Source organism: Bubalus bubalis, chromosome 18 (assembly GCF_019923935.1).
Source record: "Bubalus bubalis isolate 160015118507 breed Murrah chromosome 18, NDDB_SH_1, whole genome shotgun sequence".
Taxonomy (NCBI): domain Eukaryota; kingdom Metazoa; phylum Chordata; class Mammalia; order Artiodactyla; family Bovidae; genus Bubalus; species Bubalus bubalis.
Genome location: NC_059174.1, coordinates 21812249 through 21838570, shown reverse-complemented (window position 1 = coordinate 21838570; position 26322 = coordinate 21812249). Strand labels below are relative to the sequence as shown.

Genomic DNA, 26322 nt, shown 5'->3' with positions numbered 1-26322 from the left:
GAGAACCAGACTGTCCCTGGCAACACATGACTTCCTACATAAGCAACAAAGACTTCTTAGGAAGATACCAAGAAAGACAATGATTTAAATTAGGAGGCAAAGACCAACTACATGTCAGCAAAAACAACCTATAAAATTTCCTCTCAACGTAAGAGAGGAAACACAAAATGCCAATTGCAGGACATTTGTTTATGGACCTTAGGGAGTAGCCATGACAAGGATGGGCTTCCCAGGTGGCAAAGAATTCATCAACCAACGCAGGAGACACAGGCAATACAGGCTCAATCCCTGGGTGGGGAAGATCCTCTGGAGGAGGAAATGGAACCCACTCCAGTATTCTTGCCTGGAAAACCCCATGGACAGAGGAGCCTGGCGGGCTACAGTCCATGGGGTTGCAAAGAGTCAGACACAACTAAGTGATGAGCACTGAGAATGATGACAAGGTTGACCTTCTTGCCTTATACAACTATAAAACACAGGAAGACAGAGCATGACATAACCCCAAATACAAGAGAAATTAAATAGGTGAGTCCTACAATTGCCTGGCTTTCCAGCTGGAAACAGTTTCAGAGCCACAGAGTAGGGAGGGAGAAGTCAGAATTCTGAGTGTTCAGCTTTCCTTCCTGCTGAGTTGTGAAGACAAAGAGTAGGAAGACCAGGGAGCAGAGATCTGTAAGGCAGAATACTGCAATAGAAGAACTTGCACAGGGAGAGATCAAGGAGACATCTGCAGAAGGGTTCCTTCCAGTCTTTGACTCCACACTAAACTGTGCATATGTGAATGAAAACTTGCTTCAGGCAGGAAAAGAAGCTCCAGAAAGCTGTAGGAAAAGAAGCTCCAGAAACCTCAGGCTCACATTAGGCCAGGAACACCGTGTTCTCAGCGGCCAGAATGGCTCCTACTATCTGAGACAATAATAGAGTCTTTGTGTTTGTGTCCTCAGTCGCTCAGTCATGACCAACTCTTCACGACCCCATGGACTGTAGCCCACCAGGCTCCTCTGTCCATGGGATTCTCCAGGCAAGATACTAGAGCAGGCTGCCACTTCCTCCTCCAGGGGATCTTTCCAACCCAGGGAACTAACCGGTGTCTCTTGCATCTTCTGTATTTGCAGGTGGATTCTTTACCACTGCGCTGCCTGGCAAGGCCCAGATAAGAGTCTTTACAAAAGCATAATCTTAGTAGTAAGGTTAAACAAGTCCTATATGAAAGGCTGCCCAAGATCCACCTAAAAGCTTAAAAGCAAGCCTCAAAAGAATCCAACTTATTCCAAATAATTTAATTACTCACTAGAGCAAAGTCCAACACTACTTAAAAGAGTATAACAAAATCAGACACCAATAAATAAAATTGGCCATAACCAGCATTCACCCAAAAAGTTACACAGAGAAATAAAAGATATATGATACAATAGATAACTAATGAGAACCTACCATACAGCATAAGGAATTCTACTCAATGCTTTGTGGTGACCTAAATGGGAAAGGAATATATATATATATATAACTGATAAACTGATTCACTTTGCTGTACAGTAGAAACTAACATATTGTAAAGCAATTATCCTCCAATTTAAAAAATTAAAATTAAATTAAAAAAAAATTTTTTAAGTGTGGCTTAAGGCCTGAAGACGACTGGATGACACTTCTCTCTTCAATTTGCCCTCTGAGGATTTCAGTTAAGGACACACCTGAGAATTTCTAGTTGATCTGAACTATTTTGTCTGAAGGGGGATTCAAAGCCGAACAAAAACAAAAAGCAGGGGTTGCAGGAGTTTCCCCAGGCCAGATGCCCATAAAGGACTGAAACAATTTCTAAGAAATATATAGATGCCATTCTCACCTATCCAAATAAAAGCCTCATTGCTCCCCAGCTATTAACAGTGGGCTCTAAAGATATCCCAAGGAGGGAGAAAATCATCTTAATGGACAGATTTCTTAAGAGCTTTTGTTCCACTGAGGGGCAACTCAAAGGCACTTAAAACGGCAGGCCAAGTGGCAAACACAACATTAGAAGTAATAGTCCGGGGTGTGTACCTTTATTTAAATCCTTGGCAACTCTCTAATCAAACAACTCTTTTGAAATTGCTCCCAAATGTCTCTCGTCCTTTATGACTTTTAGAAAGAACCCTGTATTTTCACTGTAGGACTTCTAATTTGTCTAAAACTCTAAATCTATGAACGTGGTTCAAACCTCATGGATTGTACATCTCAAAGGATGTACTAAAGATGCCCCTAGCTTTAAAGACAAATCCTAATAATTTTTAGAAAGAAAACATTAAAGAATGCCTATTTGCCAGAGTTATCTCAGAAAACAGCTAAAAAACTGACTATACTCAGGAGCAATCAGAGTTTGTAGAATTTATTCAACAAAACAAATGGACAAAGAGCTCTCACTCTTTGCAGGCTAAATGCTGCGTGCTCTATCAGTGGAAGGAGAGAACGCTGGACATTCACTGTAGCATGAAATCTCATCTCATATAAGAGACCACAGATGCAAAGGCATAATTCACGCTAGGGTGATCAGTTCATGCCCAGTACTTTCCTGGTTTTAATACGGAAGTCCCGAATCCTGAGATCCTCTCCCCCAACCCAGACAAACTGGGACAGCTGGTCACCCTAAATTTAACCCAGCCCTTATTTTCTTGGTTTTGCTGTCCAGTGTTTCACCAGGGGCTATTGCGTCCCCAAATTTCTTAAAGTAACAATCAGGAGCTTTGCTAAAGGCACTCCAGAGCTAAATAAGCCCAATACTGAAATCCAATCTTCCCAGTTTCACACAATCACTGAAGCTTTTCATTCTTACTCACCTGTCCATTCTCATCCCTCAATCTTAATATTTATGACCTTATTTTTCCTAGATGTGGGGACATCCATGACTGAGAACATTTTCAGAATTTAATAGCCAATGAAAGGGGGGGAGGGGAGTATTCCTGATGAGACCACAGTAGAGACCCAGACCTCTACCTACCCCATTCCTAGATTCTCAATGAGACAATCAAAGAAATATCAAAAGAATGAAGACTCCTTTCAGTGCTCAATACCAGGGAAAGGTGCTCAATATGCCAGAAATTACAAGCAACTCTGCTGGATACAGTATAAGAGGAATGAGATTAAAGAAAGGTAGCACTATACTATAAATCAATTATACTTCAATTAGGAAAAAATACCAGGACTTCCCTGGCAGGCCAGTGGTTAAGATCTCCCCTTCCAAGGCAGGGGGTAAGGGTTCGATCCCCAGTCCAAAAGCTGCCCGTGTTTGCTCATACTGTGAGCATCCATACCACCCAAAGACAAAAACAAGTTATTCAGGCAGGGCACTCCAGTTTATCAAGTCTCTCATTTGACCCTGCAAAGATGCATTTTCTTCCTTCAAGTAAAGTATTTAGCCAGGAACCGGTACTAAGTTTTCATAGAACCAGTCTTAATACCAAGTTGCCTCTTAGCTGGTGCTAGTCTTCTTTCTATAAGGAAAAACAGGCAAGGAAAAAATTACTAAACTCGGGTAAAATTACTATATGTTCTAAGGAAAGGAACCAGTTTGACAGAAACTGCCTCTTCTGAAAAAGTGTTACTCAAATGGTCAGAAAAAAATTTTCATAAAAGTCTCAATTTTTCAAGAAGCCGCTTGACTCAAGAAGGCACTGCACCTGTAACAATGGGGCAAAGTAATCATGAAGATGGAACAACATGAGATCAGGAAAGGCTGCTTGGAGCTGACTGTTTTTTTAGTAAGTATAGCTTCATTTAAAACAGTAGGAGCCTGACTACACAACAGAATGCATGCTGTAGAAAAACCAGATCACCCAAGTGAATGGGAACTCAAGAAATTCTCCCAGAACTCAGACGGAAAACAAAAATTAGTGACAGAAAAAGATAAGAGATGAGGGGCAGATTAAGCCAAAAGAGACAGAACAGGAATCTTAGAAAGCAGAGAACAGAGCAATGAAAGAATAATCAAAGAAATAACAGAAGAATATTTTCCGAAGTTGTAAAAAGGCCTGAGTCTGTTCTACAAAATGGTTAACCAAGTGCATAAACATTTTCCGTTCAAAAATTAAATATAAAATACGAAAAATGTCCAAAGAAAAAGCACAACTTGCTATAATAGGATCAAAATGGAGATGATTTCAGGTATCTCCTTAACACCAAATATTAGAGGTCAAGGGAACAATATCTATAGAGCTTTAAGGTGGAAACCTCCTTACTCAAGATTCCGATAGCCATTAAAGGAGATATGAATACATGTAGGTATAGTAAGTCACACTCAAATAATGCAAAGACTCAGAAAACACACTACCACCATTTCCCTATCATTAGCCTTCATTAAACAGTTAGAACCTATACTTTAGCTGACAAGATGGCAATCAAAATAATTAAAACCACAATATAAAAAGACTAGCAGGGAACATACAAGTTGTTAAATAATTTTAATACGGCTATTTAATTCAATGCTAGTACAATTAATGAGCTTCCATGGTGGTTCAATGGTAAAGAATCTGCCTGCCAATGTAGGAGACCCCAGTTCAATCCCTGGGTTGGGAAGATTCCCTGGAGAAGGGAATGGCAACCCATTCAGGTATTCCTGCCTGGAAAACCCCATGGACAGAGGAGTCTGGTGGACTACAGTTCATGGGGTCACAAAGAGTTGGACATGACTTAGTGACTAAATAACAACATAATTAATAATAAATGAAAGTAAGTACACTTCATCTAAAAAATTTTCTATATTAAAATTTATTTTAGGGACTTCCCTGGTAGGCCAGTGGTTAAGACCTTAGGCTTCCAATGCAAGGGGCATGGGTTTGATCCCTGGTTCAGGAACTAAGATCCCACATGCTGTGCTGCTGCTGCTGCTAAGTCGCTTCAGTTGTGTCCGACTCTATGCAACCCCATAGACAGCAGCCCACCAGGCTCCCCCGTCCCTGGGATTCTCCAGGCAAGAACACTGGAGTGGGTTGCCATTTCCTTCTCCAATGCATAAAAGTGAAAAGTGAAAGTGAAGTCGCTCAGTCGTGTCCGACTCTTCTCAACCCTGTGGACTGCAGCCTACCAGGCTCCTCTGTCCACGGGATTTTCCAGGCAAGAGTACTGCAGTGGGGTGCCATTGCCGTCTCCAACATGCTGTGCAGCAGGGTCAAAAATTTAAAAAAAAAAAAAAAAAATTTTTTTTAAATTGTTTAAAAAAATCTAAGTCAAAAATTTTAAAGAGTATTTTTTTTTTTAATGCCCAGTAAAAGAACAGAAGAGCTGAATAAAGTAAGCATCAAGATGCATGTCAATAACATGTCAACAGAAAAATGGGCAAAAGATGATCAGCTAATAAATAGTAGTAGAAAGAAGAATACAAATGGCCATGAAACACAGAAAGTGTTCAACATCATCAACAAGTAAGTGTACTTTAAAACAACAGCATGTTATTTTCACTCATTAAATTGGGGAAAACATTTTTAAATTGTAATGCCTGGTGTTGCCTAGGGTGCAATAAGGTAGGTTGGTAAAAGGAACTGATAAACACATTTCATACACTGTAGGTAGGAAGGCAAACTGAGAACATTCTGAAGAACAGTCTAATCATACAATATGTACAGTCTTTACATATCAACACTCTCATCCATACTCAGGTGGCTCACTTCTAGTAACTCTTCCTAGAGAAATAACTATAGGTGCAGACAAAGATTAGGTACAAAGATGTTCACCAGAGAGATATATTTGATACCAAGGCACTGGTAATAAATGGCATGACAAAAGTAGAGGACTCCTATTTAAGCCATTTTTTAAAAATCACATTTTCGAGGAACATTTAATAAGGAAAAATATTCAGGATATACAAGTACTGGAGAAAAAAGACATAAAACTATTGGGAAAAAAACAAAATATAAAACATTATTGTTGCTGTTGCTGTTGCTCAGTTGCTCAGTTGTGTTCGACTCTGTGACCCCATGGACTGTAGCACACCAGGCTTCCCTGTCCTTCACTATCTCCTGGAGTTTGCTCAAACCCATGTCCATTGAGTTGGTAATACAATCCAACCATCTCATCCTCTGTTGTTCCCTTCTCCTCTTGCCTTCAATCGTTCCTAGCATCAGGATCTTTCCCAATGAGTCAGCTCTTCACATCAGGTGGCTAAAGCATTAGAGCTTCAGCTTCAGCATCAGTCCTTCCAATGAATATTCAAGCTTGATTTCCTTTAGGATTGACTGGTTGGATCTCCTTGCAGTCCAAAGAACTCTCAAGTGTCTTTGCTAGCATCTCAAATCGAAGGCATCGATTATTCAACACTCAGCCTTCTTTATGGTCCAACTCTCACAGCCATACATGACTACTGGAAAAACTTTAGCTTTGACAATGTTCACCTTTGCCGGCAAAGTGATGTCTCTGCTTTTTAATACACTGTCTAGGTTTGTCATAGCTTTCCTTCCAAGGAGCAAGCGTCTTTTAATTTCATGGCTGCAGTCACCATCTGCAGTGATTTTGGAGCCCAAGAAAATAAAGAGTGTTGCTGTTTCCATTGTTTCCCATCTATTTGCCATGAAGTGATGGGACTGGATGCCATGATCTGTTTTTTGAATGCTGAGTTTTAAGCCAGCTTTTTCACTCTCCTCTTTCACCTTTATCAAGAAGCTCTTATGTTCCACTTTGCTCTCTGCCATTAGAGTGGTATCATCTGCATATCTGAGATTGTTGATATTTCTCCCAGCAATCTTGATTCCAGCTTGTGATTCATTCAGCCTGGCATTTCACATGATGTACTCTGCATATAAGTTAAATAAGGAAGGTGACAATATACAGGCTTGATGCACACCTTTCTCAATTTTGAACCAGTCTGGTGTTCCATGTCCGGTTCTAACTGTTGCTTCTTGACTTGCATACAGGATTCTCAGGAGACAGGTAAGGTGGCCTGGTATTCCCAAACATATCTAATATATTAATTTTCTAAACATTATATCTAATGATATTAATATCATATTAACATTATATCTAATACCATATAATCTGATATTAATTTTCCCATATTTGGGAAAACATATTTTCCCAGGTATAGGAAAAAAATGTTAGAAGGAATCACATCAAATAGTTATGAATGTTGCTATCTCTGTGTGGTCATATTATGTGATGTATTTTTGTTATCCAATTTACACTTTCTTATAGTTTACAAATTCTTTACAGTGAGCATCAATTCTAATATTTCATTTTTAGCATCTCTGAATTTACAGCACATCTTAAAATTGATTGTTTTGGGGGGAGTTGGTTTTTTATTTTATTTATATATTTAAATTTGGCTGGGTGGGTCTTCATCGCTGCACACAGGCTTTCTCTCATTGTGGTGGCTTCTCTGTTGCAGAGCACGGACTCCAGGGTGCAGATTTAAGTAGCTTCAGCTCACGGATTTAGTAGTTGTGGCTCACGGGCTCTAGAGCGCAGGCTTCGTAGTTGTGGCACAGGGGCTTAGGTGCCCTGCAGAATGTGGGATTTTCCTGGACCAGGGGTGGAACCCATGTCCCCGGCACTGGCAGGTGGATCCTTAACCATGGGACCACCAGAGAAGTCCTTCACAGCATCTTTGACTGGATAGCATACATTATTACTTTTGTACTTAACAATAAAACATAAAACAGTAAGTATGATGATTTTTTTAAATGCAAAAGGGAATGCTCAATGAAGAGGTCCTCAGAAAAGAGATATTCATTCCCCAAACAGAAATGAAAGAACACTGAAATCAGTAAGGGCAATAAGAGCTTTGGTTCGTTTTATACATCTTTTGCAGTATAATTTTCCAGGGGACTGAAAACTCTTTTATAGAAACAAGTACAGAGGTGAAGATGACCTCAGGGTACACACCTTTCTCCCTCTTTGTTTTCTGAGATTAACTTTTATGGAATGCTTATTTTATTGTTGGGCTGAGAAGAGAATACATTCTTGAGGTTAATCATTCATTCTTGATTTCTAAATCAGCAAAAGGAACTTTAATCCCACTTTAGGAAGGGCTGCCTTTTCTCATCCTGGTAGCAACTCTTCCCATGAAACAGAAGGGCAGAGGGGTCATGGAAATGGAGAGATGAGAAGGTTAGGTTAACAGAAAACTTGAATGAAGTCTCTTCTCTTCCCACTTTGTATATACAAAGCCACGGCTCCAGTGAACTCCAGGCCCCAGAACTTCCAAGTAAAGCTAATGAACGAAACTGGAGTAGCCACTTAAACTTTTCAGTTCTGTTCCTTCAAATGCCTTTTGACTACTTTCTTTAGTCACTCCTATTTCAATATCTGATTTTCCATTGGCAATTGAAGATAGTTTTTTTTTTAAAAAAAAAAAGCAAAAGTGTTAGTTGCTCAGTCATGTCCAGCTCTTTGTGACTCCATGGACTACCAGGCTCTTCTGTCCATGTAATTCTCCAGGCAAGAATGCTGGAGTGGGTTGCCATTCCCTTCTCCAGGGCATCTTCCTAACCCAGGGATTGAACCCTGGTCTCCTGCATTGCAGGCAGATTCTTTACCATCTGAGCCCCAACAGAAGCCCAAGATAAGGTTTCTGGCTAATACTTAGGGAGGAAATAAGGCTGTTCTCTCCAGATACTCGGCAAGTTCCTATTCTGTACAAGGCACTAAGTGCTGTGTACAGTACAAAAATACATTTAATAGTGGCTCTGAAAAACCTTAGCTCTAACAGGTGAGATAAGACTTCTGTATCAATTGCTACAGTCTGGAGGGGAAAGAGAGTTATGGCAACCACACCGAATGGCTGGTGTCACTGCCACTGTGGCTATGAAATTTTTTTAATAGGTGAGTTATACGTGTACCTAGAATGAAGGAGAAAATATAACAAGGTGGAGGGGACAATATGAAATGTAAGGGGAAAGAGTTATGCCAGGATCAGTTTTAGGACAAAGTCACTATAATGAACTAAGGATGATAATTTATACCTTTTTAAAATTTGTAGGAAATTTCCTGGCACTTTTGATGCTGCGGCCAGAAATCGTTGGAGAACTAAAATCCTGAAAGCCTCAAACTGTGACCAAAAAAAAAAAAGTTGAAATGTTTACTGGGCCTAGAAGAATTATTCCACAGAGACAGTTTAACGGGGTATAGTGCTACCACAACAGTGGCGGTAGCTTCGTCGCTAAATCATGTCCAACTCTTGCAACCCCAGGGACTGGAGCCTGCCAGGCTCCTCTGTCCATGGGATTCTCTAGGCAAGAACGCTGGACAGGGTTGCCATTTCCTTCTCCAGGACATCTTCCCCATCCAGGGATCGAACTTGTGTCTCTTTCGTCTCCTGCACTGCAGGCGGATTCTTTACCACTGAGCCACCAAAGGAAGCCCAATGAGGACATAATCTGCTTGAAATCTGCTGCAGGAACTGACTGATTCAAGAAAGTCAGATTCATTCCTGGTCGAGTCCTGAGCTCAGTCAACAAAAATCAATTAAATAAATATATTTTTTTTAAGGTTTCATTCATGGTCATTCTCCCACTGTTTTTACAGAAGGAGCAAAGAGCATACACAGTATATGCAAGCAAATTAAAAGCCTGAAAAATTCCTTCCCATAGCCTGTACTTTTATGAATGATGCTGTAGAGATACACAATAGCCAAAGAGGGCATAGTAAGACTGCCAGCCAGGGACTTCCCTGGTGGTCCAGTAGTTAAGAATGCACCTTCCAATGCAGGAAACTCCATTCGATCGCTGGCTAGGGAACTAAGATCTCACATGCTGTGGGGCAACGAAGCCCAAGCTCCACAACCAGAGAGCCAACGCTGTAATGAAGAGCCAGCAAGGCAATGAAAGATTCCACATGTTGCAATTGAAACCCGACAGAGCCAAAAGTAAATAAATAAATATTTAAAAAGAGACAGAGGGAGAGACTGCCACTCAATGGGGAACACTCCACCTACCCAACCTGTATGGAGAATTATCTCAATACCACATGACTGATTAAATGAACCATAAGAGATTAAAAGGTCTTCATAATTCATAGTAATATATTCATCCTCAGCTTAAAAAAAAAAACACACAGAGGCACTTTTTTTTTTAACCTTTGATGGTGTTCTTATTAAAAAAAAGTGAAAGAGAATGTACAAATTGATCCAGACACTGTGTCATTTGGAAAATTCTATGATGCCACATCGTTATCTGGATTAGTTATGAGGAAGTAAAGCATGGGTCACTGAAGGAATCAACTGTCATGGAAGATTCTAAAAGCTGTCTCTAGAGATCCCAGAATATAAGATGAATGGCCATCTGTTTTGGCAGGGGTCTTCAAAACCTTTTCGAGCCAGGAGCTTTTAAGGATAGAATAAATATTTCCTTTTGCCTATACTGCCATGAATGAAGAGGAATTTCACTCATTGATTCAATATTTATTAAAGCACCTACCATGTTCAGAGTACTGTGGTAGGTCCTGGAGAGGGTACACATTTTGGGGAATTTAAAATATAGTAGTCAGAAGGCATTCTTAGAAAATTCCAGAAAACGAACGAAGACACAGGATCTGAGTGACAACGGAATTCTCCTAGGAGTGCAATGAGAAGCAATCTCAGTAAAACTGTGTCAGATGGGTTTGAAGAAGGCAGTGTTTATCAAAACATTAAATAAGTCGTATGATGCAACATCTAATAGCATCGAGCCAGCACCATAGCATGATTCTCCAGTCAGTAAAGACAGAGAGGCAGTGATGAGCTCCAGGGGGACAGGGAGAACTAAGCAACAAGAAAGCCACGGCTCAAACACAAAACCACCTCAATAATGCAGCACAAGCCTGAGCTTTTGGTGAGGTCTGAAATCGTGACCTGACATTTGCACATGTTCTTTCAACTGATGTAAGTTTAGTGATTACAGTGGATGAGATCTTCTATGCCGGAGTCCAGTCACTCCATTTGGTTCTACAATTAATAACACACACGTAAGCACTGTTAATACACACTGTACACTGTCAACATACAGAGAAGGCATGGTCCCCTTAGCAAGACTACAGATGAGCCTGTAAGCATTATACAGCTCAAAACTCTGACAGCAATGACATGGCTGCAATACCAGAAGTCAAGAGAGAGCATCGAGGTCTTGGTATAAAGTTGATCAATTAAGAGAAAAAAAAACCTTAAAAATAAACATAAAGTGACAAAAGTTAGGAAGAGTGAGAGTGTGAGAAAGCCAATTCCACATTTTTCTTCATGAAAGACTGACAGGCCTTAAAGTTGTTACATAAAAAAACTGAAGTATTAAGGATATTTTAACAGTTAAGCAGGAAAGAATCGCCTAAGGAATAAAATGTGAATACAGTGAAAAGTAGTTACATCTAAGAAATGGAACTTGGGGGTAGGTGGCAAAGTTTTCCCCTTTCCATTTTATTTATTTATTTTTTTTTTCCCCTTTCTATTTTAGATCAACCTCCACTGTTTAAAATTTTATTTCCTAGTACATATATTATTTTTATTATAATACCAACAATAATATAGATGAGGTACTGACATGAAAAAAATCTCCAGGACATATTACTAAGTTAAAAAAACTAAGTAGTATACACACACACACACACACACACACATATGTACCTACTAACACACAGTAAGTCCCCTATGTACAAATGAGTTTTGTTCTGAGAGTACAATCTGAAGGCCAATTAGTTCCTAAGTCCAACAAAGCCTAGGTACTCAACTAACACAATACAGTACTGTCCCATTTGTGTTTTTTAAAAAAGCAGCCGTAACATAAATGTATCTACATAACTATTTATGTTAATGCTTATAAAAGGAACAGACAGAAGATAAAAGAGTACCTCCACATTTTATTCTACGCACTTCCATATTATCTGAATCCTTAACAGTGAGAATATATGTGTATTCATCTATTAGTTGGTCAACTAATATTCTTTTTCCACACTTTTAAAGAAAAAGATTCCACAACGATATAATTAGGAGAGCTAGCATAGTTCCACAGAAGAAAGAATAGGTTTGGTCTCAGAAAAATCTGGACTTAAACATAAGCTTCACTAGATATGTCACCTTGAGCAAGTGATTTTACCTCTCTGAGCTTCAATTTCCTTTTTAAAATGGGGTTTTATGGAGCTTTATGAAGATACAATTCACATACCTGCTTCCTGGTTCTGATGGCTCAGGCAGTAAAGAATCCGCCTGCAACGCAGGAGACCTGGGTTAGATCCCTGGGTTGGGAAGATCCCCTGGAGCAGAAAATGGCAACCCACACCAGTATCCTTGCCTGGAGAATCCCATGGACAGAGGAGCCTGGTGGGCTACAGTCTATGGGGTCTCAAAGAGTCAGACACGACTGAGCAACTAACATTTTCACTTTATGGAGATACAATTCACATATCAAATAATTCACTCATTGAAAATATACAACTCACTGCATTTTAGTGCATTCACAGAATTGTGTAACCATCATCATAAACTAATTTGAGAGTATTTTCATACTCCTAAAAGAAACCATATACTACCCACTAGCAGTCCATTCCCATCAATTTTCTTTTCTGGGGAAAAAAAAAAAAGGTGACTAGAAGGGGACGATTACACACCTCACAGGTTTGTTATGAGAAATAAATAAAATGTATCAAAGCCTCCAGCTCAGTGCCTGGCCCTCAGGAGGTACTCATCACACACACTTCAAGTAAAGTTCACAACAGAAATACTACAGAAATAAACAAAAAGACTAGATATGATAAGAAAGTGGCAGATCCTTCCAAGGACCTAGGAACACACTCAGGTTCCTATTCTCAGAGCCTATGACACCAGCCTTGTCCTCTCCCCAATTTGTCTGAAGACCAAAAAATCTGGTGTGTAAAGTATGTGTTAGTTGCTCAGTCGTGCCCAACTCTTTGCTATCCCATAGACTGCAGAAATCCATGGGATTTCTCAGGCAAGAATACTGGAGTGGGCTGCCATTTCCTTCTCCAGGGGATCTTCCCTACCCAGGGATCAAATCTGGGTCTCCTGCATTGCAGCAGATTCTTTACCATCTGAGCCACCAGGGATATCAAGCCAGAAACCCCAAGTTTGAAAATGTCAGCATTTAGGGGCATATTTTAGAGCAAAATGTTTCAGGAGAGACACACCCTCAACCCTGCAAAAAAAAAAAAAAAAAAGTGAACAGCAAGAAGCAGATACTGCGGTTGCCAAGCAGGGAAGGAGAACACGCTAAGTTCACATTGGACAAGCAGCGGAAACTACACTGTCATGTTCCTACTTTTCAGGGTGAAAATAGACATGACAGCTGCTCATTGGGCTGTTCAAGCACTTTCCACTTAAATGGCAATTCCTCAAGCTTACGACTGCAGCCTGAAGTTATAATTTACTACTGCTTCTGTATTATTCCCTTGCCTCGGCAGAAAGCAGAATGTAGCACCTACATTTCAAGACCCATGAGAGGTAATAAAGTATAATTATTTAGAATTTATGATTAAGCCATATATTAGAGGTCTTTTTTGCTTCAGCTGGTCAGTCAGAGGTTGGAGGAGGGAGGGAAAGGGGTCAGAGGGAAAAATAACACAAGCCTTTTCCTATGAACAAAAGGTCTAAGACTGGGCAGGACTGATGGACACCTGGAGGATTTACAAAGCTACCATGGTCTCCACGTGAAGCCCCAAGAAGAACCCCAGTCAAGAGACTTTTAAACTCCTAGAGGCCTCTGTTCTTCCTGCTCACAGAGCTACAAACTCCAACTCTGCTGCTCGTGTTGACTCCCGAAATAGACGCATGGCACATTTTCAGGTTACACCACATCAAACGTTCATAGTGCACCGGGTCTTGCTGCTCTAAGCCATAGGTATTTCAGAGAAGGTGAACCTCATCAAGGAGAAAACCACAGGTCAGGCTCTATAAGTAAACCCGACCCCCACCAAGGCAAGACTGCGGTTACCACAGAGCTCTGATTCAACAATGGCCAGATGGCAACTCTTCCCAGCCGCAAGAATCAACTGGGGAGATTTCCCTTCCTTGTAGTTCCTTTATGTGGCTACAGAAATATATACATGGAACGATTAGGTGCAAAGCCGGCCAAGCTCAGGGCATGGAGCGAGGTAAGAACCCAGCACTCAGCACTCTTCTGGCAGCCTCCCCCTCCCTGGTTCTCCAATACACCATAACCCAGGTCCCAGTCTTCATAAGGAGTCCTCATGTTCAAGTTGTAATTCAGAAAGCGCTTTCCATAAACTTTCTCTTTTTAAAAAATGTTTTAAATTTCTTTTAATATTTTGTTGTTGTTGTTGTTGTTGCCACATAGCATGTGAGAACTTAGTTCCCCAACCAGGGATTGACTTGAACCCAGGTCCCCTGCATTGGAAGCTCAGTCTTAACCACTAGACCACCAAGGGAAGTCTCAATACTTCTTTTTAAATTTCTTTTTAATTGAAGAATAACTGCTTTACAATGTTGTATTGGTTTCTGCCATATAACAAAGTGAATCAGCCAAACGTATACATGTGTCCCTCCCTCTTGAATCTCCCTCCCACCCCTCTAGGTCATCACAGAGCACTGAGCTGACTCTATGTGCTATAGAGCAACTTCCCACTAGCTATCTATTTTACACATGGTAGAGTTTACATTTCGGAGAAGGCAATGGCACCCCACTCCAGTACTCTTGCCTGGAAAATCCCATGGACGGAGGAGCTTGGTAGGCTGCAGTCTGTGGGGTCGCTAACAGTCGGACACGACTGAGCGACTTCACTTTCACTTTTCACTTTCATGCATTGGAGAAGGAAATGGCAGCCCACTCCAGTGTTGTTGCCTGGAGAATCCCAGGGATGGGGGAGCCTGGTGGGCGGCCGTCTATGGGGTCGCACAGAGTCGGACACGACTGAAGTGACTTCGCAGCAGCAGCAGCAGCAGCAGCAGTGTACACATTTCAGTGCTCTTTTCTCAATTCATCCCGGCCTCTCCTTCCCCGTTGTGTCCACAAGTCCACTCTGCGTCTGCGTCTCTATCCCTGCCCTGTAAACAGGTCCCCTATACTTTTTTATTTGACTTCACAGTAACCCTGGGAAGCACGTGTCATGAAGCACCAGCTTTTCACTGGAGGCAGAGGCTCAGAGCGGTGCTAACAACGCACAGCCCACAGACAAGAGGGGAACCTGAGGGAAGCTCGTCACCTGACCTTTCTCTTATTCCACCCGAACCTGAAAGTCACCTGGCCTTTCTATTATTCCATCCTAAACTGCTGGTGAGGGAACGCCAACCCAAAAAGGAGATACTGTGCATTTCAATTTATATTGCTGTTCTTTTTTGTCGTGCAATTTTTACTTGGCAACCAAAGCTTCGAAATAGTTAATTGGCACAATAATGACATGTGAAAATGAGATGTAGTTGGTTTTAAGGAAACAAAAGTAAAGAGAGTAGAGAGAACAGAGTCATGAAGAGTGATATGTGAAAAATATAAATAAAGGGGTGGGGGGAGGAGGTTTGTCCACAAAATGTTTACCTAACACTCACCTTTGTCCTGAACCATCCCACGTCTACACTCGGCTCTGGCTTAATGAACATGATTTGGTTGATGTCCCTTGAACTGTATAATCGGTTCCACACAAAAAACAAACCCACAGTTTGTCTCCAAGCCACTTTTAAGTCCCTAACTCCCTGGTTGCCTTCAGTCTATGGAAAACATCTGTGGCAAAGTAAATCATCCCATTCTGAGAAAGACCAGAGTGTATTTTTTTTTTTCTTTTCTAAGTGTGTTTTGAAGTCCTGGTTGGAAAATTAGTGAAAATTGTAAATCTGCTTGCAAATCTGGTCATGTCTAACTCTGAGATTAGGGCAGAGATTCCAATTTAAAAGTAAAACCGTGACAACCCCAGTTAAGCGTGTCCTCAGGCACTGCCAGCAGGGCCTTCACTCGATTCCACAGGCAGTGGATTTATTACAGGCACCCGGCACGTTCCCCATCAGACACCCCTGGAGGACTGACTTGAGACAGCAGGGTTTGGTATGCACTTCCTCTGCAGACCAATATATTATTATAAATTGAGCTAAACTGTTTCCTTTTCAAAAGTGCTATGAAGTTCAGATTTCAGGTATCAGCACAGGGCAGGGATCCCGGGACAGGGTTCTTTAGAGTCCTTGGCTTTTAAAAAGTAAAGAGAAAAGGTGGCTTTCCACCATGGTTGCTTTTATTTTTGTTTTGTTTAGCCTAAGAGAAGATGCGGGACAAGTCATTTTAGAAATCGAATATGACATCTTAATAAGAAAACAGATTCCAAGCACAAACCTGAGGTGCAGCGTGCTATGCTTGGCCTAGTTCACTAAGTTATCAGTTATTTCACCTTTATCTGAAGGCAGGAGTTTGGAAATCAGAACTAGATGTTATGTCTCAGATATCAGCTACTATAAAATGATAACTATCTTCCTTTATCACCTACAACAGCTAACTGGAACCAATGTATATTCTAAAAATGTATATTCATTATAATATATGTTAAAAGGACAATGCAATTATTTAATATTTTCATTTTTAATGTAATTTCTGAGCCAAGAAAAACATAACTTTAAAAAGAAATGGAGGGCTTCCCTGGTAGTCCAGAGGTTAAGAGTTCACCTTGCAATGCAGAGGACACTGGTTCAATCCCTGATCTGGGAAGATCTCACATGCTTCGGAGCAACTAAGCCCATGGGCTACAACTACTGAGTCCATGCTCTAGAGCCTGGGAGCCCCAACTACTGAAGCCCACGTGCCCTAGAGCCTGCGCTCTCCAACAAGAGAAGCCGCAATGAGAAGCCCAGCACTGCAATGAAGAGTAGCCCCTGCTCGCCACAACTAGAGAAAGCCCACATAGAGCAACAAGCCAAAAATAAATAAATGGATAAATAACTTTTAAAAAATGAACTGGAAAAGAAAGAAGCAAACAGACCACCATCGTCACCTTCCTTTCTGCCCTTCTGAACAATTAAGTCTTAAGCCTTCAGGTAAGGCAGAGAAGCTCAGAGCAGGGGCCAGTGCTGGACAGGGGTGCAGAGGGCCTCCAGGTACAGGGTCCAGATGGCCTGACATGGGTATCAGAGCACAGGTGGGCTAAAGTGACAAGTTTCAATCCATGATTCTTTCCCACTGTGTAACCATGGCTAAGTCACTACATCGATCTAACCTGATCTTCTTTCTCTACAGAGCTGGTATCTACTTCTCAGGGTTACTGAGAAGATTCACAGAAGGCTTGACTTGTCATTAGTCCACAGTAAACACAGCTGTTATTCATATACTACTGTTATTCCTGGGCTTCCCTGGTGACTCAGTGGTAAAGAATTCCGCCTGAGAAGGCAGAAGACACAGGTTCGATCCCTGAGTCAGGAAGAGCCCCTGGAGTAGGAAACGGCAACCCAGTCCATTATTCTTGCCTGGGAAATCCCACAGAGGAGCCTGGGGAGCTACAGTCCATGGGGTGACAGAAGAGTCGGACATGATTTAGTCACTAAGACACCAACAACTGCCATTCCAGGTACATATTTATGTACACGTTGAAAAAGTCTGAAAAGGAATATACCGAAATAGGCATGAACCTGATTTTTATTTTCTTCTTTCACTTTATACTTTTCAGAGTTTCTTTTCTCTACAATGAGCATATACTGCTTTTTCAATCAGAAAAGAAAACATGAGATGTTACTAAATAAATGGAAAGTAGCTGAACCTTTACAATGTCATTTACTACTTTTATACATAGAAAGTTAATAAAGCTATTTAAAATAGCACTATTCTGACTCCCATTTCTTTTAAAGATGCAAAATATTAATAGAAACTCAAACAGAGTACCCAAAAGGAAAGTGATTTACTGGCTGAAATGACAACCTATTTATATTCATGGTAAATATCCACATCTGGGTGGTATATTAAAAAATTATATAATAATCTTTTTTACCTATAAATGATGCTCAACAATGGGGCAAAGACTTGAGAATAGAAACTCAAATCCTGAGATAAGCAGGAGTGGGGCAGATGAAGAGATGACTTTACCCCTAAAAGCATTCCCACCTCGACATCTTCAATGAATTGGGATCAAATCTAAATGGTCCCTTTGAGAGCAAGAAAAGCACCGAATAAGAAACATGCGACCACATACTGCCCTCTGTTCTGCCTCACACGAACTGAGTGACCTTGGGCAAATTACTTAAAAACAGATTGATACCCTGCACCATCTCCCTAGCAAGGCTGTTTGGAGATTGATTGAGATGGCTTATGTGAAACTGATCTGTAAACTGGAAAGCAACATGCAAATAGAAGGCAAGAGATTTGGAGCTTACTTAGAGGATGAGATGGTTAGACAGCATCACCAACTCAACGGACATGAATTTGAGCAAACTCCGGGTGACAGTGGAGGAGAGGAGCCTGGCAGGCTACAGTCCCTGGGGTCGCAGAGAGTTGGACACGACCTAATGACTGAACAACAACAAAAGAATAGTGTGCGACAAATGCAGGACTCCTCCATGAAAAGAATTTAAGAATTTACTACTGAATCGCACTGGGAGAAAGTAATTCCCTGCATCATGATCTTCCAATCTTCCCGCTGCCACAAAGGAGAAAGCCCAAAATTGGTACCATGATTGGGTTAACACCTCTCCCTAATAGTGACTGAAGACAGAACAGGCCTGAGTCTCAGGGTCTTCAGGAAACAAAAGCACCAGATACTAAGATGACTTTACTTTCACTCTGTACGATTCTTCTAATTATGTCAAGTGATACTGGTTTTCCATTTCAGATATAAAATCACCTAAAATAAACTCATTTCTGTTCAAGAAAAAAAAAAAAAGTTTATGTAGAGAGAAATATTACATAAGTAATAATGTGGTGCTGGAGAAGACTCTTGAGAGTCCCATGGACTGCAAGGAGATCAAATCAGTCAATCCTAAAGGAAATCAACCCTGACTGATGCTAAAGCTGAAGCTTTAATACTTTGGCCCCTGATGGTAACAGCCAACTCACTGGAAAAGACCCTGATGCAGGGAAAGATTGAAGGCAAAAGGAGAAGGGGATGACAGAGGATGACATGGTTAGATAGCATCACCGACTCAATGGACATGAATCTGAGCAAACTCCGGGAAACAGGGAAGGACAGGGAAGCCTGGCATGCTGCAGTCCGTGGGGTCTCAAAGAGTCAGACTAGACTTACTGACTAAACAACAACAACAATAATAGTACGGGTAGCACAGCAATATGGCAAAAAACTTGAAGCTAGTGTGTGAATGAATGAAATTTGGAAAACATTTAGTGAGGTCATGACTGAATGGCTACCCCAAACTCATAATTCCTAGAAAGCAAGGACCAAGTGTTATCCATTTCCAGTATCTCCTACAGAAACTTACGAAGCACATAGAGGACCCTCTACAGACACTCTATTATTGGGAGATAATTATAAACACTGGGTTTGAGCCTTGATGTTCCTGGCTCTAAAACCAAACACATGAGTAGATTCCCCTAGGCAGGTAAGAGTGAGATTAACCCCAAAATAATTAGGAGTGAGAGCCAAGGACAAAATAAACCCTAAGAGGCTCTGTAAGGAAAAAAGGATACTGTTTGCATGCTGTGCATCAGAAAGCAAACAGAAAGTCTAAAAATAAACAAAACAAAAAAAACTTAAGAGTAAGAAACAAAAAATGAAGCTCTCCAAACTCCCCAAACTTCGTAGCTTCAGCAAGGCTGACCATGGCTGGAATATTGTTTCCCAGAGAACTAAGTGAGGGAAATGAGCAGAACTTGGGAGGGAGTAGGGGGCAGGGAGTAGAGGAAGAGGCTGTGTTGTCAGGTCAGCTGTTCCTGAGAGGAAACTAAATTCAAAACTAGAAAAAACTTTCACTAAAAACCTACAGAGACAGGGACATATTTTTTTAAACTTCACAATAATAAGGTGATTGAGATGATTTAGTAGCTCTGATGAAAAAAATCTTGAAAACTGGTTAGTAATTTGGGGAATGCCATCAACACTTAGAATGAAAAGAAAAGCAACTTTTAAAATTAGCAGTATCTTAAAAAGAAAAAAAAATCAAGTTACATGTAGAAGCTTCATTATCATATGAAAAACTTACAAAGTTTACTTCAAAAGACATATGCAAAATATGTACCCAATAATCTAAAACTTAAGACACTAGAGCATCAGTATAGCTTTGATCCTCGCATTACCAAGCATAAAATAGCAGTCTCCTTGGTGAAGGGGTATCGCCAAACCAGGTGTCTCTATGTCCCACGAGATCTTAAAACCAACGTGCCAAATATCAGGATCTCTGCCTTCAAGCTGAGGGTCGTCCTCACTTTCCTCTTCAGGGCCTGTCAAAAGAAAAGAGAGTTGTCAGGAATGTTTCATTTAAAGTTCTGAATTTCATAGTTACCTTAAGAATAACTGAAGTTTTAATAAAATATGGATAAGTGAACTATATATTCTATTTGCATCATTTAAAAAAACACATTATTTAAAATATTTTAACACGTCATTAATTTTTTTTTTGATAAAAAAATCTGAAAGTGGTAAGGAAATAACCGCAGGTATCAAAGAAAATTAAAGATGATTATTTTGTTCAGTTTCATGTAACTAAATCAGAAAATCTGCATAGGTTTTTAGGAAAATATGAATGGCCAAAATTGACCCCAGAAGAGGTAGAATGACTTAAAAAGCCACAGAAGGTATAGAAGAAGTTGTCAAAGAACACAGGACTAGAGAGTTGCAAAGGAAAATTCTATCAAACAGTTAAGAAGTGTATAATTTCAATAAATTGTAAATTGTTCAAGAACACAAAAGAAGTGTCCAGATTCTTTTCATAAAGACAAGAATATGTATCAAATCCAATACACACACACACACACACCAGTCTCACATCCAAAACCACTGCATAATTTCTAAATATATTAATAGTATAGACGGTCCCCAACTTAACTATGGCTCAACTTAATGATTTTTCAACTCTACAATGGTGTGAAACAATATGCATTGAGTTGCAACCATACTTTGATGCTGAATTTTGGTCCCATCAGGGGCTAGCAGTATGCAAAAAAGTACTGTTGTGATGCTAGGCAGCGGCCACTCCAAGTCAGCCTTGTGATCAGGAGGGTGGAGAATCAATACACTGGTAACTACTCACTATGCATACAAACCATCCTAATTTCCACTTTCAGTACAATATACAATAAATTACATGGGATACCCAGCACTTTATTACAATACACTTTGTGTTAGGTGACTCTACTCAACTGCAGACTAATGTAAGTGTTCCAAGCAGGTTTAAGGCAGGCTAGGGTAAACAATGATGTTTGGCTGGTTATGTGTATTAAATGCAGTTTTGACTTATGCTATTTTCAACTTAAAATGGTTTTATTGTGAGATAATCCCACTGAAAGTTGAGGAAGATCTATATAAGGAAAAAGAATCAAAATCCAGCAGCATTTTAAAAGAATAACATGACGAAGTAGAACTTACTTCAGGAGTACAAGGATAGTTCAATATGCAAAAGTCTATTGCTGGGAGAAATATTAACAACCTCAGATATGTGGATGATACCATGCCAATGACAGAAAGTGAAGAGAAACTAAAGAGCCTCTTGAGGGTGAAAGAGGAGAATGAAAAAGTTGGCTTAAAACTCAACATTCAAAAAACTAAGGTCAAGCATCTGGTCCCATTCCTTCACGGCAAACAGAAGGTAAAAAGTAGAAGCAGTGACAGATTTTATCTTCTTGGGCTCCAAAATCACAGCGGACATGACTGCAACCACAAAATTAAAGACGCTTCCTCCTTGGAATGAAAACTATGACAAACATAGACAACATTTTAAAAATCAGAGACATCACTTTGCTGAAAAAGGTCCATCTAGTCAAAGTTACAGTTTTTCCAACAATCATGTACAGATGTGAGAGTTGGACGCTAGAGAAGGCTGAACACTGAAGAATTGATGCTTTTGAACAGTGGTGCTGGAGAAAGCTCTTGAGAGTCCCTTGGACAGCAGGGAGATCAAACCAGTTAATCCTAAAGGAAATCAACTCTGAATATTCATTGGAAGGACTGATGCTAAAGTTGAAATCCAATACTTTGGCCACCTGATGGGAAGAGCCAACACACTGGGAAAAACCCTAAAGCTGGAAAAGATTGAAGGCAAAAGGAGAAGAGGGTGGCAGAGGATGAGATGCTTACACAGCATCACTGACTCAGTGGACATGAGTTTGAGCAAACTCTAGAAGATACTGAAGAACAGGGAAGCCTGGCATGCTGCAGTCCACAGGGTCACAAACAGTTGAACACGACTTAGTGACTGAACAACAACAATACTTAAAATTCATCATATTCATAGATGAAAACAAACAAAAAATACATGAGTCACCAGATATACAAAAATAATTGATAACATACATCCTTTCATGATAAAAACCTCAATAAGAGCAATAAGTGACCAGTTCCTTTACATGATACAATACAGATTTATCTCAAAGCCAACATATTTTAATAGGAAAACATCAGAAAGTTAATAGAAAAAGTTAAGACAGTATCCTTTATCACCATAATGACTCACTTAAACAAATGCAAAGACATATTATGTTCTTGAGAAACAAGGTGAAACATTACGGAAATGCCAGTTCTCCCTGAGTCATCCATAAATTTGACACAAACACAATAAAAATACCAACAGGATTGATTTTTAGTTCACTGGGTTTGGTCCTAGACAAGCTGACTCTATAATTAACACAGAAATATAAACAAGCAAGCTTGGCCAGGGAATTGTTTTTAACCAAATAAAGAACTTCTACACATCAGAAAGATAAATATCAATAATCAAAGAGAAAAATGGGCAAAAGTTATAAAGACAGAAGACATAAAATGGAGTTTGTAAACATATAAAAAGACGTTCAAACACACAAAACAAAGCCATAATAGATATTTTTCACCTATTAGATCAGAAAAAAATAAGCACTTTAATAAAATATAATGTTAGTAAGAGTGAAGCAAAATGGCACATTCATATTCTCTGTGGAAGATTATCTGCAATACCTATCAAAATTACAAATGTAACTCATTTTTATTATTAAAAAATTTTTTTTATTTTTAAAAACCTTTGAATTTGTAGGAATTCCACAAGACCACTTTTAGAAATGTATACTAAAATTCCTACTTGCAGAGGTTGCAAATTGAAGGAGGCTATTTACTAGAGCACTGTTTATAAAAGCAAAAGATCAGAATAACTTCAACATCCATCAATAAATTTCTGGTTTAATAAAATATGAAATGTTCAGGCAATAAAAACACTATATAGCCACTAAAAATAATATGGGCATGCAATGATAGAAAACTATCTCCTATATTTTTAAGAGAAAGAAAGGAATAGGCTATAATTTGTATTAAAAAACACATACACATATATGTGTGTATATGTGCATATATTAATAATATTTCTGGAAGAAAACTCAAGACTGATTTTTTCTGGAAAGAGAATTACATGGCTGGAATAAACAGGAGAGACAAGTAAAGGAAGTAGAAGGCACACCCTATGATTCACCTACATTAACTGTCCCACACCTACATAAAAACATGTAAAAGTTCATCTAAGAAATATTTATTGAGCAGTTACAATAAACGACGTGCTGACCTGGGCACGTGGGTTTTATCAGTAAATGAAACAAAGACCTATGCCCAGTGGAGCTTTACTTCCAGCGGAGTTGTAAATGTTCATCACTGATTACTAGAAATGGAACATTTTAAATTCCACTAGACTTTAATCCCACTAGACTTCCCTGGTGGCTCAGAGGGTAAAGCATCTGCCTACAATGTGGGAGACCCGGGTTCAATCTCTGGGTTGGGAAGATCTCCTGGAGAAGGAAATAGCAACCCACTCCAGTATTCTTGCCTGGAAAATCCCATAGACGGAGGAGCCTAGTAGGCTACAGTCCATGGGGTCGCAAAGAGTCGGACACGACTGAGCGACTTCACTTCACTAGACTTTAAACCACTAGACTCTGGTCTTCAAATGCAGGGTCCATTTTTCTGTTTCATCCACATTTAGAACTCCACATTGGAAGAATTGATGCTGAAGCTGAATACTCTGGCCACCTGATGTGAAGAGCCTGGAAAAGATCCTGATGCTGGGAAAGACTGAAGACAAAAGGAGAGGGGTGACAGAGGATGAGATGGCTAGATAGCATCACCGACTCAATGGCCATGACTTTGAGCTAACTCCAGTAGATACTGAAGGACAGGGAAGCCTGCGTGCTACAGTCCATGGGGTTGCAAAGAATCGGATATGACTTAGCAGCTGAACAACTGGCATATAAATGACATCCAATGAACATTTGTTCTAAATTGTCTACTTAAACACAGTATGTTCTCTCAGTTCACACCATTCACGGTCCTTACTGTGCAAGATGACAGGAATGGAAAATGTTAATTATGGCAGGGGGTGGGGGAATAACAAATGCAAATAAGTCAAATAATGTAATAATAAAGTATGACACTGCTGAATTAGCACAGTTCTCAACATTCAAGAAATCTAAAGGACAGGGTCAATGCAGGCTAGAACAAGTAGAACAAAATTCTTAGAGATGATCAAACTTGAAAGACAAGTATGGCTTAGACTCACAGAGGGCAGAATACAAAAGATGTAAATTTTATGCAATCAAAATGAACAATAAAACACGTTTTACTTAGGCAGCATCACATCCAGCATGTCACATACACAATCCGAAAGTTACCTGCATCCCAGATGGCACATATTCAAATACAGAGTCCTTAAATTCTGAACATCTTACACTCTATCTAGTAACTGTAAACCAGCATCAGGGACAGAAAGAGAAAGAAAAAAAGGACCTGCCCTTTATAACTATTCATTCCCATTACTTCACACAGGTATGGTGAAAAAAGACACACCAGAAAAACAAGTTCAGGTGTCGTCAAAGAAGGAATGCTACTAAAGTTTTTAAGGACACATCCAACTGTGGATAGTCTTCAATTCCCTAAGTTTGAATCTAAAATCTGATACTGCCATAGGAATAGGATTTTACCTTCTGTCCTATCTGTTGTTATTTATGATATATATTTTCTCAAATACTCTGTGGTTAAGAGCAATTTCTGGCTAGATTCTTTAAAATCACAGAGTTTAAAAGTCCAATGCCATTTTCCGGGTTAATCCAAAATACATTTTAAAGAGAATCCTCTGGAACAGGGTTGACAAGTACCTTACATATCAGAAGAAAGTAAAAGTCATTCAGTAGTGTCCAACTCTGCAACTCCATGAACTGAATAGTCCATGGAATTCTCCAGGCTAGAATACTGGAGTGGGTAGCTGTTCCTTTCTCCAGAGGATCTTCCCAACCCAGGGATCAAACCCACATCTCCCACATGGCAGGCGGATTCTTTACCGTCTGAGCAACCAGGGAAGCCCAAGAATACTGGAGTGGATAGCCTATTCCTTCCCCAGCCTGTCCCTTCCCTATCTTCCCACCCAGGAATCAAACAGGGGTCTCCTGAATTGCAGGTAGATTCTTTACCAGCTGAGCTACAAAGGACACAGTGAATTTACCAGCTGTAGCTTTTTTGAGGCCTGGTGGTGAATCACTCTAGGCTCAGCAGGATAGAGTGGTATGATCGATATTGATGTCTGTCACAGTACTAGAATGGGTAGTTAGCAGCACCCGAACTAGATATGTGCTGCCCATGTCTAATGATATTCACCAACAAGTGTCTAATAACATTCACCAACAAGTTCTTGTTGGTGGTGTTGTTCAGTTGCCAAGTCTTAACCAACTTTTTGCAACTTCATGGGCTGCAGCACACCAGGCTTCCCTGTCCTTTGCCATCTCCCGGAGTTTGCTCAAATACATGTCCATTGAGTCAGTGATGCTATCTAAGCATCTCATCCTCTGCCACCCTCTTCTCCTTTTGCCTTCAGTCTTTCCCAGCATCAGGGTCTTTTCCAATGAGTTGACTCTTCTCCTCAGGTGGTCAAAGTATGACAGGAAGTTCTTCATTATACATAATTATACCTGAAAAGACAAGCACTTCTAAATTAGATCCTATGGACCAGAAAAGAGTTCTCAAAGGTATATAGCCTGACCTGTACAACATTTTCTGATTGAATCTAAATTAGCTGCCTACTGATAAAAGTGCTTTGCCTAAAAATACCAATTTCCAGCTATTCTTTAAAAAAAACAATAACTTGTCTAGGTTCACACTGCTAGTAAGTACAATTCAATTTAGGTCTGTCTGACTCTGAAGCTTATTCTTTTTTTTTTTTTTAACATAGATTTATTCATTTATGTGACTGTGCCCAGTCTTAGTTGCAGGGATCGAGCCTGGGCCCCATGCATTGGGAGCTCAGAGTCTTAGCCACTGGACCACCAGGAAGTTGCTCCAGCTACTCTTGAATTACAA

General features: G+C 40.0%; 1 protein-coding gene across 1 annotated transcript in view; it reads right to left on the bottom strand.

The window, feature by feature from the left end:
- FTO (FTO alpha-ketoglutarate dependent dioxygenase) overlaps nucleotides 1-26322 on the bottom strand; it is a 422524-nt gene that overhangs the window by 257564 nt on the left and 138638 nt on the right. The window contains exon 4 of the mRNA XM_006043050.4: nucleotides 20103-20246. Coding sequence (XP_006043112.3) covers nucleotides 20103-20246 — 144 coding nt within the window. The remainder of the gene's footprint in view (nucleotides 1-20102; nucleotides 20247-26322) is intronic.